General features: G+C 37.6%; 1 protein-coding gene across 1 annotated transcript in view; it reads left to right on the forward strand.

Annotated features, from left to right (window-relative positions):
- Positions 1–1,107: 1,107 nt before the first annotated feature.
- The window catches only part of SDHAF3 (succinate dehydrogenase complex assembly factor 3), a 43,577-nt gene continuing 25,850 nt past the window's right edge, over positions 1,108–18,834 (forward strand). Inside the window, exon 1 of the mRNA XM_063100144.1 lies at positions 1,108–1,298. Coding sequence (XP_062956214.1) covers positions 1,113–1,298 — 186 coding nt within the window. The 5' untranslated portion in view covers positions 1,108–1,112. The remainder of the gene's footprint in view (positions 1,299–18,834) is intronic.

The following is an 18,834-nucleotide window of genomic DNA, read 5'->3' on the forward strand; positions in this document are numbered from 1 at the left end:
GTTTGGCTGAAGCTCAGCTGCTATGATCGGCTGAAATTCAGCTACTTTCTACAGAGTATAATCTTAGTTAGATCGCAGCTTGTTTACACAATAATTTAAGTTGCAGTTCATCATGTAGAAATTCAAAGTAAGGCAGCTTTAGGCCAAATTTAACTTAACAAGGTGGATCATGATCAGGGTTGGTCATGGCTGGAAGCAGAAACACAGATAAGGAAGCTACCACAATATACAGTCGAGAGAGACTGTGGTAGAGTGTATGGTGAGAAATGGTTGATTTCTGTATACATTTTGTTGGCGGAGCCATCAAAATTTCCTGAAGGACCAAAGGTGTGATGGGAGAGAAAGGAGGACAAGGAGCTGCCAGCTTTGTAAATCAGTTACGTTCTCAGTATCACCTTTGCAAACGTCTAGATTCTCCGTTTTCATTCTAGACTACTTAATCGGAATCTCCAGGTTTGTGGCCCTGGAAGCAATACATTTGATAGATTCCCAGTGATTCTTCCATAGCCAACTTGATGGGCTAATGTAGCCTGCTGACTCAGGGCTCACTTGTGTTGGAAGAGCCCACACTTTCAGGGTACAAATTGGGAGCACAACACTGTGCAAAGTGCATGGGTTGCTGGGCTGGATGGTGAGCTTAATCCCACTCTGATCCCTCGCACAGAATACAGGAATACTCTAGATGCCTCAAGTGGGTTGGGCTAACCATGGGAGGCTTCCTGGTGGAACCCAATATTGAACTAATGTTTTTTTAGGCCTTTAAAAGAGGGAAGGCACAAAGATAAAAGGAAAAGATGGTGGGGTGGGGCTGAGAGATGACACCTGGCCCATGCCAGACCTCAGGTTAGCGGTCTGTCAGGGAGGGACGCACCCCAGGCGAAGCCGCAGCAAGGCGCAGGCGCGACTCCACGAAGGCCACGCCCCTCCCAGAGAAGGAGCGGCAGGTTTTCCACCCTCTGCAGAAATAGGGTTTCCGGAAGAACCTGATTCTAAAGCGGACCAAACCGGATGGAGGTCGCTTGCCGTCTTCCGCCCGCTTTCCAGTTCACCAATAAGCGACCTCGCGGTGGGAGGGGCCGCACCCTCCCTTTGCGCAGGCGCAGTCGGCTCTCATGAGCGGCGCCATGCGGGCGCTGCACGTTTCCCGTGTACGGACTTTGTATAGGCGCCTCTTGCAGCTGCACCGGGCTCTGCCCCCGGACCTCAAAGCCCTGGGCGACCAGTACGTGAAGGACGAATTTAGGAGACATAAGACCGTTGGTTCTGACGAGGCCCAGCGCTTCTTGCAGGAATGGGAGGCAAGTGACGCCCCCTTTTTTTTCGCCCCGGACCTTTGGGATCCCTCAGTGTTGTCCTGGTTTGTCCCTTTCAGAGACCGCCTGTCCCGGTTCGTGCCAGTACCCCATGCACGGTCAAACAGAGCGGCAGCTTGTTTTGTTTTAATTAAGCAGCGTAACGTTGTTCAGAGAACACTCAACAAAGTTACATCCCGAGCCCGGATTTCTCCCACGGGTTCTGCCTAGAGCACCTCCGGTTACATAACTGTCTCCAGGTCAGCTCAACTTTTTGAGCTTCTGCAGATGCCAGGTGCTGGAGGGATGAGGGTGCGAGATCACAAAATTGAGTAAATCACCGTCAAGTGCTCAGAGCGCACCGGCTTTTTGTCCCCTTCATTGACTTTGTACGTAGCAAGTGCCTATTCATTAATGGTTCTTTCATTACTTAGTTTTCAGATTTAGAGACTTGTTTCCATAATTTTAATTTCTTTAACCTCAGCGCTCTTGGTTTTCTCACTTGATCGATACGGAAATAAGGTAACGTAGAAAAAAACTGTGTTGGGGCTTACAAATGGTGAAGGACAAAAGTGCTGGTCGAAGTTGACAGGCGAAAGTTGGTTTCTCCGGGGTCTGAGACACATGATTTTGTTACATCGCTCCGCACAGTTGCACAAAATCTTAAGCAGACATTTGCATTAGGGATTAGTCGTTTGAATTTTTTTTTTTTTTTTTGAGTGAAGGAAAAAAATATATTCAAAATATTGCGCGGGGCTGGGACCCTGCAGGATCTATTTCTGACTTGCACATATCAAGAAATGAATGAAATTGGAGATAAGAACAACATCTCAGGTATTTCAAAGCATGAAGCAGTGTTGGTATGAGAATAGAGGTAAGCGATTCTTCATGCTAAAAAGCTGGTGACTGAGGAGGATATATATTTTTTTATTTTGGTCTCTTTCACCTTGCAAATGCCTTGTGAATTTTGGTTATCTGTTCATACATATTGACAAATAAAGCCATAAGAAATTTATTGAGGACTCTGCATATACGTAGGCTTGTTGATTGGGAAATTACTTTCAGGGTTAGAATTTCAGTTAATTTCGCATATTTGCTTATCATTCCTGATTTCCTTACCTACCTGGTGTTAGAGTTCAGTTGGTTCTGGTGGTTTTGCTTTCTTTTCAACTGTATTCTCTGTTTGTATTCTGAGCTGTGGCTTCCTCTATCTACCTTGCTTCATTAGTTACACTCTTCTACTGCTTTCCATCTTCGTAAATTGGTTGAAATCACTTCACTGCTCATGGCTCCATTCTTGTTCTCTTAGTCATTATAGATTACTCCTTTAAAAAATTCCTTTACTGACAGTTCAGTGAGGTTTGGGAAGGGAGAGGAAATAAGAAATAAGCTCCTGGAATTGCTCCAGTCTGCCATCTTTATCTAGAAGTCTTCAATTCTTTCACTTTAAAGATGAAGAAAATAAGGTCAATAGAAATAAAATGACTTGTTTGGTATCACATAGATAGATAGGACAAAAATCTTGTGATCTTACCTTATGAAAGTCTATTGAAGATTTTGAAAATCAAAAAACTTTTAAATTTTTGCACTGTGAAATGATCACAGATTTATTTCTTAGAATCTTGCTTGTTTGCCTGCTACAATGTTTTTTCTATTCGATTCTTCACTTTTTATATTTTTCCTGAAAGGGAAGCTTAATCACCTTTATCTTGTACATGTCTAGCATAATGTTTTATAAACAAATGTTTAAATATTATTTATTTAAATAACTTTATTTTTATGTTTATTACCCTGAGGTGCTAATGGCCTTACATTTCTATTTCAAAGGTTTTTGTTTGTTTGTTTTGTTTTGTAGTAATGAGATGAGAATGGAAATTGCTGGGATGTAACAGTTGAACTTTTGTATTAATCAGGCACATATTTGTTTTGTCTGTAATTTTTTGAAAGATTTCTTTGGGCCTCAATTGTCTCTATAGGGGAAATAATATTTTGCCCCTAAAATTAGGCATGTACCAAAAAGTTCTCTTTTACCTCTAAGATATAATTACAAGTTAAACTATAAGTAATGAGTCAAATGGCTTAACCCACTTTATACTTTTGATTGGCACCACTAATTTTTCTCTTAATTTTTTCTGTTAGTTTTAGTGTTATGTGTTAATACAGTAATAGTACATAATGATACATTATATATTTTTGTGTTTGAAATATAGCCACACTTAATGTAGAATTAATAACTCCTGAATTTAAACATAGTTAAAATAAAAAGGCAAGTGGAATGTATTTGGGATTAATATTTGTTTCATAACATTAATATAAAAAGAGCTTATTTATCTTGATAGGAAAACCACTAACAGCCTTAATAAAAGAATGGGCAAAGGCATTGTAAGAGGTCATTCTATGACTTATATACAAAGACGTTAATCGCTATGTTGCATGTGTATAGTAAAAGAAATGTAAAGCAGTATAGATGTCCAATGATGGACAAAGAAATTATAGTCATATGATAGATAGGTCAGTATGTAGCTATTAGAAAATAAGTGGTATGTACAGAAAAAAATGGAAAGCACTACCTAAGTCATCTACTCTTCAAAAATTAGCATAGTTAGAACTTTTAAAATGCCATAAGACTCCTGATCTACCTAGTGCCAATTCTACTGCTAATAGTTGCCTCCTAAATGACGTGGGAGTGAGATTATAATGAATATGCTTTCCAACATTCTCCCTAACAGATTCCCAACAGCTCTTCCTAGACTTGCATTTTTTCTCTTATGGTAAGATATTACGTAAATTCACTATTTACTCTGTAAACATAGATTGACATTTGCACACTTAAGATGAAATGAAACACTTTCCTTCCACCTCCTCCCAACTGGTCCTTGAACAGAAGCTTCCTCAGCTAAATTCTATTTGCCAGCTTTCCATGATCACAAATGAGGGAATTAGAGAACTCTTCCTAATGCTGGGCCTCTAGCATTCTCGATCCTTCCCGGCTTTCTCTTCTGCCATGGTACCCATTCCCAACTTTGCTCATTGACAAAAAATAAATTCAGAATCCATTCAAGTCCATAATTAATTTTAGAAGTGTGTGAGAGAATCCCAGAGACCAAAGTCTACATGGATTAAGTCCACAATAAAGTTACTCTCAGTTTGCTTGATATAAACATAAGCATTAAGCTAGTAATACTGCAATAACATGTGCCAAGTAATCACCACTAACCAAAAAACAACGAAAACATACAAATCCAGCCATACCTTCTTGTATGACATAATCATAAATAGAGATGTTTTGAAGAACATGTGGGGGTAAATGGTGTTTCAGTAGAATTAATGACATGGAAAACTGCTCATGATATAATTAAATGTAAACATTGTTTATCTTTGGGTGATAAAATTAAGGATGATTGTAATTTTCTTCTTTGTACCTCAAATTTTCCAGATTCTCTGCAAAGGTCACATGTTAATAAATGTTGTAAGTTAACAAATGTTATTTTAAAACATTTATTAGTAATTATAAGTTAATAAATGTTATTTTAAAAAAATGCGGTTGGATATTGCTGTGGAATGATTGAATTGTGTCTCCCAAAGCTCATATATTAGAAGCTTAATTCCCACTGTAACTGTTGAGGGTGGGAAATCCCATTAGTAATTGAAAGGTGGGGCCTTGAAGAGGTGATTAGATTGTAGGACCATGTGTTAGTGAATGATATAATGATGGTGGTTCTGAGGGCTTTAAAAGGAGAGGAAGTGAGAGTCTCTTATTGTCTCTGCTTCTCCATTTTCTGCCATGTGAGACCCCTGCATTGCTGTAAAGCCACCACCAAAGAAGACTTTCACTAGATGTGTTTCCTGGACTTTGGACTTCCCAGCCTCAGAAACTGTAAGCAAGAAATCTCGTTTTCTTACAAATCACCCAGTTCCAAGTATTTTGTTATAAGCAACAGAAATGGACTAATACAGAGATACTCAATATTTTTGTCACCAGTCTTGTTTCACAGAGGATCTGAGGCAGACATTTAATGAGTCAAATACCAGCACCTTATAAATAAATTTCCTAATTTGCCCTTTAAATTTTGTTGGTTGAACTTGGACTTTTTCATGTTTTGTGAGTGTTAATGTCAGCTATATATTTTGTATGATTTCTTGCTATGTTTTGTAAATGAAATGAAAGTAAGTCTAAATATGTATCACTCAAAATTAAGTCTAAACAAATGAGACTCAAAATTAAACTTTAGTTGATCTTTTTTACCTAACCATTAGAAGAAATATTTAGAATCCTTAGGGCTCTAAACAGAGATCAGAAAAAAGTCATCATGTTCATCTATCTGGTATTATCAGGGTCATCTCTCTGTCATAGTATTATGTCTTTTTAAGTAACATGAAGAATGTTCTCATGTTTAATTTCTTAATTATTCAGTGATTCTTCAGTAACTTAATTTGATAAAAATTAAGTTGCTACTTAATAACTATTCTATTGTATTTTAATTTTTTACCTTTTTCTAAGTTTTATAGAAGGTTGAGTAAAGGCTGACAGTGAGGTAGGATTGGGATGGGATATAGGAAAGCTGTTGGTTTGTCTTCTGACAGGTCAGTCAGGGAAGACAAAAGACAAGTAAACAGGTTCTTTTGGAGCTTAGAATCTGTTTCCTAAGCCTACTGGTTTCTAGGTAGGTTTGTGCCACCCCTGGATTGTGACTATAATGCCTGGTCATCAATCTTTGTAGTCTGGAATTGGACATTACCAGCATACCCAGAGATGATCAGTTTCTTGGCATCAGACTCACACTAATTAATTTATATAATATTGAAATATGAACCAGAATGCCAATTTATTTTTTATACTGGCAGGAGAGTTGGGGCTGGTGAGACTCTCCTTTTCCAGGAGTCAGAATATTTACACTTACTTCCAGGGGATGCTTTTTCAAATGTGTCTCAGAATTCAGAATTTTTTAGATTTTGAAAGGTAATAAAGAGAATGAAGTGAATTTTAAGAAACACCCTAGTGTGATCTAGGGTGTTACCCTGTAATCAAATACATTAATGTATCTGCAGAAAAAATGGACCATTGACTTCATGTCCATTTAAGTTAGGACTTGCTGTCAGATAAGTTCCGAAAGAGCTTTGTTTTTCAGAACTTCTTTGACCTCAGAATTGCAAATAAGGGATTGTGGACCCCTATTAAGCTTTCTGGGCACCTGAATTAGTGTTTAGAAGGTTGCCTGGTAAATGTGAAATTAAAATAATGGGAAGTGGGTAGGCATGAGAGATTTTTCATCAGGCCTCAGTGTGTCTGTTTTCATCAGTCCTGCAGCTTCATTGCTCTTTTTTTCTTGCATAGTGCTGAATACTGTTTCCAAGTTTGCCCTCAATTCTTTATTTTTAAATTAACCATCTTCTTTCTGTTGAAGCATTATTATTATTTTTGTTATTACTATATTACACAGTACGTGTTAATAGATTAAGCTATGTAACTTAGTCTTCTGGGCCTGAAAGATTTCAGATTCTTTCCATTTTGTGTAGATTTACTTAGCTTAATCCCCAAGGAAGGATCATAATTGCCTTATTTACAAATTTTTGCTTGTTATTCATACATCACTAAAACTCAGAGTATTTCTAAAGTACATTGCATTTTGTTTTCTAAGCTCTAAAACATTTATGCTTCACTTGAGTAGATTTAAAAAATATAATGTGGTTTATTTTCTTTTTAAAACATTTTATTATAAACATACAAAACAAAAACAAAATTAGAATATTACATATTGTGTTTAAGTAGCAGAGGTTTCTGAACTTTGATGCAGTGACTCTTCACTTTGTTGGTGATGAAGAGTTCTACAGTTTAAAAAGTATCCCATTTGATTTTTAAAAATCCATACACTTTTCATACTGTTGACTCCCCACCTTCACTCCCAAAGCTAAGAATGAAGGCAGATGGCACAGCAAATACATATATTCAAAAACAACTACAACAACCACTTGAGTGAGGTAGATGCTTGCTGCAGCATCAATGGCTATAGCTTCACAGACCACATCCTGAACTGTGACCTCTCCAAAAGGCATCATGTCCATTTCCTCACTCTTCCAAGCATGGGCCTTTAGAGTTTATCTGTATTACATATTCATTTTATAAGCTTTAGATACATACAATTGATAACTGAGGATTTCTGGCCAATAACCATAGTTAACACCACTTTAAAATAAAAATTCTGTGAACATCTTTAAATGCCTTTATACGGCTAAGAGAAAGGTACACAGAGAGAGAACTGCATACTTGAAAATGTCTGGAAATATGTACAACTTTGATATGGTTTTATGGTGCTTAAAACACGAATGGCTGCTTTATGCAAATACTTAAAATTTCTAGAGTACTTTTATTTTTTTTAAGGAATTTTTAATTGACATGTATTGATTTGTACATATTTATGTGGTACAAAGTTATATTTCAATACATGTATATCATTTGTGATGATCAAGTCAGGGTAATTAGGATATTCCTCATCTCAGAACTTTATCATTTCTTTATGATGAGAACATTTAAGCTCCTCTCTTTTAGCCATTTGAGAATATACAATAAATAATGGTTAATTATAGATGCCTAGCACTACTGTACACCACAAGAACTTATTTTTCCTATGTAGCTCTAATTTTTTGTCTATTAACCAATCTTTCCCTATCCCCACTCCCCTTCCCAGACTCTAGTAATCACAGTTCTACTCCTAGAGCATTTTTAGAAACTGCAATATGATCATATTCTAATTTTTAAATTAAATCTAATGAGGGCAGAGACACCTTCTCAAAGAGGTATGTTATGATGTTTTTCCTACTCTGAGATTCACATGGAAACAGATACTCAGTTTTATTTTTTCATCATACCCCCCTCTTCAAACCCTCCTTTCTCTTACCTGTCATCCTCTTCATCTTCCTCATCTTCCTTTTCTTAAGACAACTTTAGCTATTCTTTTTACACCATCAAATTTTACAGAATTGCCTACATTTCTCTTTCAGCTTTACCTCCTCATTATTGTAAGGCTGCATTTTGCTGTCACTTAGATTACTCGACATCTTTTTGATTTTTGGTTTTCAGTGGAGATGCCAGGGTTTGTCGATGTGTTCTTAGGATGGATCTCTAACAGAACAGGAAGAGGCCAGCCAGTAGTGGTGGTTTGTGGGCATTAGGATTCTTCTTTCTGCCTCCTTTTCCTGGTCCCAGATGCTTCATTTGTGGATCATCAAATTTGGATTACCTTTAGATATTGTCTTCTACCTCTCAGAGCACTTCTTAGAAAACTATACCGCTAGTGGAGATCTCTGTGTTTTTCTTCTTTTCGTACTTCTGGCTTGTTTGCACAAAGAAGACAAAGAAGCTCTTTGCCCTTTGGTTTCTTGGGGTCACCATTAGCTATATTGACTATTGTTTGCTAGTCCCTGAATATATTTTTAAAGAAGAATTTTGTAGGTCCATGATTATTAAGATAGTTTTAGAAGTATAGATCACAAACTATCTTGAGTATATATTTCTATGCCATTTTCAGCGATTGTATTTAATTCATCAGTTTCACCTGCTACATTTGTCAAGATATTGGGACAAAGACTATAATAAGAGGAATTTCTGAAAGTTGATACTCTTGTAACTAATTTTATACATGAGCATATTTCTGAATAGTGTTTATAAATTGATTTTTCTGAAATGTAACTATGTTTTAAGTATACTGGCAAATTTACTATTGAAAGGAGTTCTTTTTTGAATCCTTTTGTAAAGTGAATAATCAGCTCATAATTTGTTTCTTGTGTAAACCTGCATTTGCACACATCAAATTTGTTTTAAATAGGATATCTCTATAAATGTTGATGCATGTGTCTAAAAAGAAGAAAATTTAATTTTTGTTTGATGTGAAGAACAAATTCAGATTTGGCACTTTTGATAAGTGAGACATACCAGATTATTTTAGCTCCATTATTTTTCAACTAAATGCTATCAAAATGTGCTCTACACCCTCAATTAAGGTGGTGGTGGGAGTTCTTATAATAAGAATGAACTAGAGTATATTTTTAAACTGTATTTTCTTAAATAGTAACAGGGCTAGTGTGAAGTTATACAGAGTTTAAAAAGTTAGTATTTTTATGTTTTCTTCAACTCAACGATTTGTTATTCTATAAAATTTTTCCTTTATCCTAGTTGGTAGTTATTAGAAGTGGATATATATGGTGCTTTCAAATATAATATGTTTGTTAGCGTATTACTTATTATAGTTTGATTATACCCAACAATTTATTGCTCTGCTTAATACTTGTAAGATACTAATGATGATTCCTTCTTTTTTAAGTTTTAAGACTGAGATGTTTTTAACCAGATTTAGCCATAAACAGCTAAATATAGTAGATCTATAATGAAAAAATAAAATGTCATTGCCATTGTATAATATTTAATTGCAACTGTGGGTTAAATATAGGTTTTTTTAATTTGTTTTTTATTTGCAGGTCTGTCTGAGAGACTGCCTACTATTTATTGCGTTGTTTTTCTGGGAAAGTACAAAGGGTCTTCAAAAAATTCATGAACAGATTTGTATTATCTTTTAATTCTATTTTTTCCATGAACTTTTTGAAATACCCTTGTATATACAAATTAAAGTTGAGAGCATTGGGAACTTATCAACAACTCTCAGATCCTTTGCACAGCCTACTAGATGTCAGTCAAAGGAGAAGAACATGTATTCTGTTAGATCTCATGGAAAGTAAATCCTTTCCTTGATAACCGAGGAAGAAATCAGTGGGTTAGGAAACTCTTGGAATTTTCCTGGGATCTATGAGGAACACACTAAATAAGGCCAGCCATGTTTATCCATGGCCTTAACAAGTTGCGTGTCAGGGATAATACAGAGGACATAATAAGTTTGAAAACTGGGAAGGAGACAATGGATCAGGAGCAGAGGTTTTGGGATCCAGTTTAAGGTGGGATATGGAGAAATTGTTCAAAGTGTAGGCCTTGAAGTATGTGAGAGTGTTGGTCACACTGCCAGAGGGACTAGACAGAAGCAGCCCAACTAAATGCATTTATTTACTCATTCATTCAGTGCCTACTGTTTTTTAGGGAATACAGATATTAGTATGTGGTCAGTGTCTTTAAGGGGTTTATGAGTTGGCTACAAATTTGTTTATGATAGAATGAGACCCATTGTGCCTTAAAGAATAGTAGTTGAGAACATTGTTCTTTTGGCAGTAGGGTAAACAATGGTTTGAAGTATGGGTAATAAGAGTACAGGAGGAAAAACTTCTCTTTCCCTTAGACATTGAATTTATGATTAGGCCATTCTCTACCCATTAGATCTACTCTGTTACTTGCCATTCCTTCACATGACTCCATTCCATTGGATTTTGAAGGTCTTTTTATATTTGAGTTTGTTTTAAAAATATATTTACTTCCTTGAGAGATTCTATTTTAAATTTATTAACATTTTAATGATTATTTGACACTAGTTAACATCTAGCCACTTGCTATGTGACCTTGGGTAATTTCATTAACCATTCCAAGCCTAGCTTTTCTCATCAGTAAGATGGGCATATCAACAGTACTTAACTCTATGATTAAGGATTAAATAATTATATACATAGTAGTTGCCCACTGCCTTGCACATAGTAAGTGCTCAATAAATGTTAGCTATTTTAGCTCTAGTGTAGTGTAGAAGGCTCTAGTGTGAGGTTGATAGGAAGGAGGCAAGATTTTCAGGCAAGAGTTTTGAGGGCACTGAAAACACATTTTGCAATTTCAGTATTCTTAATTCTTCTTCTCTCTTATCTTCCATAATCAATTAGTTGCCAAATAATGTTGATTCTCTCTCCTTTTACAGATATCAGAATTCTGACTTATTGTCTTCATTCCAATTGTCACTACCTCTGTGTGTTTATAGTAATTTCATAAATCTTGCCTTTAGTCTTTTTTAACTGTCACCTTACAAGGCACTACTTTGGTCATTTTATTGCCCTCATCAAAACCCATCACCATTTTCCCATTGACTTCTCTTTAACCTGGAGTTCAAAACTTCAAAACTTGACCCAGATATATTTTTCCTACTGTATATTTCAATATTTCTATCATGAATTCTGTGTTTGGGTCATCTAACTGAGTGTTGTTTTCAGAAAGTGGCCTCAAGTTGTTTTGGTTCTCACAGTTCATTGACCTAAATGTTTTCCTGTCTTTAACTGAAGAACCGAATCCTAAAATGTCTTTCAAAACAGTCAACTCTTCCTTGATTAATTTTTACATTGAAAAGAAAATGTCTGTCTTCTAATTTCCGAAACATTCATTTTGTGTTTCTGTTTGGGTATTTATAGTTATTTATGTACACCTTTTTGTCTTGAGGACAAAAACAATGTTTTATTTATCTTTATATACTTTAAAGCTACTAGAACAATATTTTGTTTGTAATAGATGCTTAGTAAATCTTTTTCTTCTCTCAAAAGAAAAATGAGTGATTATTTTTTGAACTAAGACTACTTGCTAATGTCCAGAGCTGGATAAAAAGTTAATCAAATGTGTGCAATGCAATCATTATAAAGATTAACAGTTTAAGAAAAGGCTTAAATTCTTAAGTTGTATTTCATAAATACGAGAACTCAGTGTTATATTTCACAAGGTACTAGGCTTATTCCATGCACTTTTAATTTATGTCTTTAATTAGATGTATTGTCAATTTACTAGGCATATGATTGAATATATAGCTGGTTCAGTTTTTAATGATTTTATTTTTTGCTATGTGTCTATTAATAAGCTTTTGGTCTTTATAAAACTAGTATCAGGCATCTGTGGTTTCTAATTATTCCAGACAAGTTAAAGTAGTTTAGTATTCTTGTTTCTTTTTCCAGTGTTTTAAGTGCCTAAAGGTCGGGAGAGAAAAGGAGAGAGTATTTAAGGAACTTAAGATCGTGAACTGGCAAAGACCTCGAATAGCCATAACTGCTCAGAGTCTTGGAAACAAAAATAAAATTGAGTGTCTGGTTTCCTTAAGCTACAAATGAGCACTATTTTCTCTCAGAAAGAAGAGAGAAGCTGGGGACAACTGTGCATGATCATTTTCACTAAATTCTTCTAAGAATATTTATTTTGTTTACAACTGGATCCATCCTTTCAGATATTGGAAACTGTAGGGGTAAACTAAAACTTTAGTTGAATACAGTAATTTTCTTGTGTATGTGTAATTTCAAAAATTTCCACATGATGGCAGAAGATGCTTATATATTCAAAGATTCTATTTGGTGAAATTCAGAAAACTTTATTTCAATTTTATCTGAAATATTTGTCCTTTCGTATTCCAACTAGTAATTTTCATGTTTGTATTGTTTGATATAGGTATGTTGTTAACATTTTAAGTATTTTAAATGTTCGGTGTACTTACTAATTTTAAAATGGAATAAATATTTTTTCTATTTCTTACATAATTTTAATTTTGAAGGTTTCATAGATATCCCCTTGTATTAGTCCTTTTTTTGTTGCTATAACAGAATACCTGAAATAGGGTAATTTATAAAGAACAGAGGTTTATTTGACTTACGATTCTGGGACAGCTGCATCTGGTGCGGGCCTCAGGCTGCTTCTACTCATGGTGGAAAGGAGCAGGCAGCTGCAGGTACATGCAGATCACATGGTGAGAGGAAACAAGAGAGAGGGCAGAAAGAGCAGATAGAGAGAGGAGGTGCCAGGGTCTTTTAAGCAACCAGCTCTCGTGGGAACTAATAGAGTGAGAACTCACTCATTACTTCCCCCACCTGGGGAGAGCACTAATCCATTTATGAGGGATCTGCCTCCATGACTCAAACTGCCACACTAGGGATCAGATTTCCATGAGTTCTGGGAGGACAATACATCCAAACTCCATCAGCCCTTAATAGTGTTTTAAATAATTGTTTTGGTAAATGTGTCTTTTTTTACTTTAGGGGAAATTGAGGGCAGTTACTTACTATTTATAGATAAATACATGAAAACTAAATATGTGAAATTTTATTTAAGTTTATGTTAGAAATTGAGGAATTGATTCAACATACATACTTTTGTGTTAATATGCCTAGAATTTTGGATAGCCATCTCACGATCTCTTTATTGTTTTGATTCTTACCTCCTCTCTCTATCACTGTCAGGTCTTCTCTTAAATTTTCCTTGTCTTAATTTAAGAAATTTATTCATTCAGTAAACATTTATTAAATGCCTCCCATGTTTCAGATACCACCCTAGACAATGTTGATTCGTAGTGTAAAAAAAGCAAACAACTTAACAGAATCTTTGTTTCCTGGAGTTCCCAATCTTGCAAGGCAGATAGCCATTAAATACATGATAATACTTTTGTTAAGGTTTGTGGTTCTTATTAAAATAAAATATATTTTTCCTTAAACTTTAAAGAGTATGCAGTTTTATACATAGACACAATAGATTAATTGTAAAATTGTGAACTTATGAATTATATGGATGATGACCTGAAAAAGATCAAAATACTAGAGATTTAGAAATTCTATGAAAACTTAAATAGGCCAAGTTTTTTGTTTTTGTTTTCTTTTTCTGAGCACTAGATGAGAGATGATCTAGTTAAAAAAGAGGGGAAAGATAACATAGGACATTTTTTATTTTGGGCCAGTAATATTCTGGCCTTTTTCAATATGCTAATGGTTTATCTTATCTATTAGTTTGATTGTATTATTTGTTGTCAAAAGTGGGACACTTTTGGGAGTGAAGGAAACACTAAAATAATCATACACATACATTTATTTGAAATGTGTATTTATTGACTTATAAATACAGTTAATTATGTTGCTAGAAGTATAACATAGTTCTTTATGATAACTGTTCTCAAAAATAAGTTTTCAAAATATAAAAATGTGTGTACTTTAAGGCAAAAAAAAATCTCCTTTATTGTGATTACATAATATTACAAAAAGAAATAAATTAATTATTGTTGGGACATATTAATGTACTTTTTTTTTATAGCTATTTCTGTCTGTAATACCATCACTTTTTTTTTTTTTTTAATTTAAAATGTATGCAACATTTAACCCAGAAACTCTACTTCTAAGAAATACAAGGATGGTTACTTCAGTGCTCTTTCAAATTTCAAAAGGAACTGCAATAATGTGAATGCCTATTAATAATGAGCTGGCTAAATAAAGCATGGTATATTAGAAACAATTTTTTTTCAAATCAGCATGCAAGTTTCTTAAAGATATTAAATATTTTAAACTGCCAGTGAGGTGATTCAAACTCTTGTATTCAGTCATTAAAATTACCTAAATAACTGAAAGAGAAAGGCAAGAGAGCAGTTACTAGTATAACCAAAAAGAAGTACCCAGACAAGCAATAAGAACTTTTTTTTTTTTGAAACCTCTCTCCCTCCTCCTTCTCCCCCTCCCTCCCAACAACCTCATATCTGTTCGCTTGTCATATCAACCTCGGGGAATTGTAATTGTTGTGTCTTCTTCTCTCCCCCCCCCCCCAGTTTATTTGTGTATTTATTTATTTTTAGCTCTCACACATAACTGAGAACATGTGATATCTCTTTCTGTGTCTGACTCGTTTCACTTAATATAATTCTCTCTAGGTGTTGGGCGTCTCTGGCGGCCACACGGGACCCCAGAGGTCCCCTTTTTCCTTTCCCTAGAGGGCTGGGGCCAAAGGGATTGCCCTCCCCCCCCCCCCAGGACACGGGGTGAAAAGAGATTCCAAGAGATGGGTGAGCACGCTGCTGCTCTCCCAGATAGGCAACAAACACATACATATGCAGCGGGGGTTCTGTCAGGCAGTTCCATTTACTGTAACACAAAAGATCATATTTATATGCTTAGCAGGCAGGGATTTCCAAGCTTAGGCCAATCCTTGAAAAGATCAAATGTGCACGTGCCTTGCCTCTCTATGCTTAGCCCTCCACCTTAACTTCCCTTGGGTGCCACCTTTTATCCGTTTAGGCCATCTGTTGTTTTTGCTCAGAAAAAGGGTGCAGTCCCATAGTTCCCCCTTTTTGTTTTAATAGAAGCCTTGTGTGGTCGTGTCTGTCTTAGGTTGTTCCCCCCCCCCCCCCCCCGTTAGGAGATCTTACCCATTATTGAGTATCCAACCAAGCCGAGGCTGAAAGAACCTGTATTGGTCTTGTGTGGTTGTGCCTGTCTTAGGTTGTCCCCCGCCACCATGGGGGATCTTACCCGTCATTGACTATCCAACCAAGCTGAGGCCAAACAGGAGATTACACCTTGGTGTTAATTTTTTTGAAGGGCCAAATTGACCCAAGGGTCTTGGGGGTGTTGTTCATTAGCTACCTTTTCCACCACCTGGGTGAGCATGGTGAGGGACCCTAGGTTGCGCCTTATAAGGGCCCTTAGCCGACCCCACATGCATGGAAGTCCTGTTAAGGCGGATATTAGAGTGGTGAGCCAAGGGGAAGTTCTAAACCAGCCTTCAAACCAGCCGGAATTGGCCTCTCTTTCCCTCCTACGTTTTTCTAATCCTTCTCTTAATTTAGCTAAAGAATCTTTAACAACGCCAGAATGGTCTGTGTAAAAACAACTTTCTTCTTTGAGGGCTGCACATAATCCTCCTTGTTGCAGAAACAGCAAGTCCAAGCCCCTTCTGTTCATGTTTGGTTAGCCGGAGTGTGTGGGGAAGAGGGTGGACTTGCTTCACCAATCATGGAGAAGACCCCTAGCAGAAGATAAGCTTGCTTCGTTGTGGACTTTCCTGGAAAACATAAGAAAGGTTTTCCTCAGGGTTTTTATCGCCCTGGGCAGTGGGTGAGAACTTGAGATTTCTGGCTGGCACCCATACAGGGTTGGTCTCATTGAAAGGAAAAATACATCCAAATCCTCTGCCCATAGTTAAGAGTGGGTTGGGTCCTCTCCATTGTCCTGAAAGGGGATCTTTCCATCGCACCTGAATGGCAGGATGTGGGGATTGGGTTGACCAGTGTTTTTGGAAAGCAGTTATTGGCTCATGTTTTGGAAAATTTAAAATATTTAAGGTAAATAATGCCATTCCTAACTGTTGGTAGGGGCTAATAATTCCCCCTTTTTGTTTTAAAAGTTGGTTCTTTAGATTTTGATGGTAATGTTCTATTATGGCTTGTCCCTGAGGATTGTAAGGGATGCCTGTGGAGTGGCGTATGTTCCAAGTGGATAAAAAGTCTTGGAAGGCTTTGCTAACAAAGCAAGGGCCATTATCTGTTTTAAGTTGACCGGGGAGGCCGAGTGTGGCAAAACATTGTAATAAATGACTTTGTGCATGTTTAGCCTTTTCCGCAGTGTGGGCTGTACCCCAACAGGCATGAGAATAAGGGTCAATAGACATGAAAATATATTTTAATTTTCCAAATGCTGGAAAATGAGTGCCATCAGTTTGCCATAAAACATTAGATTTGAGCCCCCTAGGGTTTACACTGGGGGTTGTAAAGCCGGTACCTGTAAATACGGGATGCAAGATTTACAGGTATGAACAATTCTTTTTAACTGTGAAGAGGACAGTTTGATCTGCCCCTGTATCAATTAAGCATCAGAACCTTTTACCCTCGATGGTGATGTCCATTTTTGGCCTTACTCCGGGGACTGTAGGGACTGTCCAATTAGCCCTGGGCCCTTTTGGCTGGTTTCTTTTATGACCTCCTTGGGGTGACAGGGCTAGGGGTTGCCCCTGGCTTAGTTTAAAGGATTGCCATCTTTGTCAAATTTGGACCTACAGTCCTTTTTCCAATGTAATCCTTTTTTACATTGGAGGCAAGGTGCGGTAGAGGGTTTTTTGCCTTTAGCCTTGGGACATTGGCTTTTAAAGTTTTTTTTTTTTTTTTTTTTTGTGACTGGTAAGGGGATCGCAACCCTTGGCTTGGTGTCATCCACACTGTGCTCAGCCAGTGAGCGCACCGGCCATCCCTATATAGGATCCGAACCCGCGGCGGAGCGCCGCACCCTCCTGAGTGAGCCACGGGGTCGGCCTGGACATTGGCTTTTAAGACGACCTTGTCTTCTGCAAGCCAAACATTGTCCCTTGAAGGGTGGGGAAGTATTGTTTCCCGAGGTGATGAGGGCAGTAAACACCTTGAAGGCTTCGGTTAAGTATTGTGTCTGAGCCTGAAGGCTGTGGATAAAGTCCTGGCTTGAAAATGTTGACTCCCTACCTCCTTGAAAGCGATAACCCACTTCTCCATGGATCGGTCCCTTAAGCCAGCCAGGCAAGCCAACTTATGATCAGTGGTCATTCCATCCCATACAAGCATCTTAACAAACTGATCTCTGAGTGGGCCGGAGGGAAATTTTCTTTGTGTATTTTGCTCTACCCTAACAATAAAGGAAGGGAGGTCTTCATTGAGTCTTTGGGTTATTCCAGCAATTAGGGTCTCGGTGGGGCCCTCTGCGAGCTTTGCGCAGGAAGCTAAGGCAGCAGCCCTGACTTGGTCTTGGTAAGGAGGTGGGATTGCCACCTGTTGGATTCCTGTACTATATTGATCTGCAGTTCGCAACAGCTGCCCATGGAGAATTAGGGCCATCCTCGGCAACAGCCTTTTTTGTTCTTTTAAATCCTGGGCTTCCCAAGGATACCAAGGGGCTGGTCTATTGACCCCAGATTAACATTAACAGGGTAGGCTTGAAATGAAGGTTTTAGTTGATCTATGGAATTTCCCCACGTATCTTCAAGTGGTTCGGGTTTTCTGAAAAGAGAGCTGAAACTGGGAAGGCTTGGGGTTATTCGGAAAAAGGCAGGAGTGGGCTTTCAAATTTAGCCCAATTAGTATTTTGGAGCAGAGTCTTATGACCCTGCTTTTCTTCTACCTTATCACCAAAAGAGGAAAGGTTGGGATAGAGCTTTGCACAAGGGGCCCTGTCGGCCTTTGGTTCGGACTGTTGATAACCCTTTCCACTAATTGTATTGTCCTGTGATCGCTCCTTAGCCAAAGCTGTCCAAATGCACTCTGTACGTGGGGAGTCTGAGTTGTCTTTAGTGTTAGGCTTAAAACATAGTTTAAGGGTGGATACAGTGGGATAAAAGCCTAAGGGTGGCTCGACTCCCTGATGGACTTCCCTCTTCTGAGCCAGGGCCTGAATATGATCCCAGGTATCATATGAGAACAAATCAGCCGAGAGCGCCCAAGGTTATAGATAGAACAGCCACCCAAGTTGTGGCAAGAGTAGCGTCTGAAGCTCTAACCCCTGACTTTTTAACAAATACTTTAGAGCCTTAAGGGCTGGATTGCTGGGTTTCTCTTGAAAATTCCCCATGGCCAAAAACTAAAAAGGAGAAGACAGAGAAAAAAACGAAAGTAAAGGGAAAGATACAACCTTGAGGCCATTGGTACTCACCCAGATAGCAGATTTCTCTTGAACGTTGTCCTTCTTTCTGAAGCTCCGCACTGTAGGTCAGGGCTTCTTCGTCATACATCTTTCAGGATCGTGTGGGGTTTTTGGCAGTCCCCATGGAAAGGAAAAGGTGAAAGTGGTATGAGGCGCCGTCCTCACACAGGGCACCAGCTGTTGGGCGTCTCCGGCGGCTGCACGGGACCCCAACAGGTTTTTCCTTTCCCTAGAGGGTTGGGGC

The sequence above is a fragment of the Cynocephalus volans genome, chromosome 6 (genome assembly GCF_027409185.1).
Source record: "Cynocephalus volans isolate mCynVol1 chromosome 6, mCynVol1.pri, whole genome shotgun sequence".
NCBI classification, from domain to species: Eukaryota; Metazoa; Chordata; class Mammalia; order Dermoptera; family Cynocephalidae; genus Cynocephalus; species Cynocephalus volans.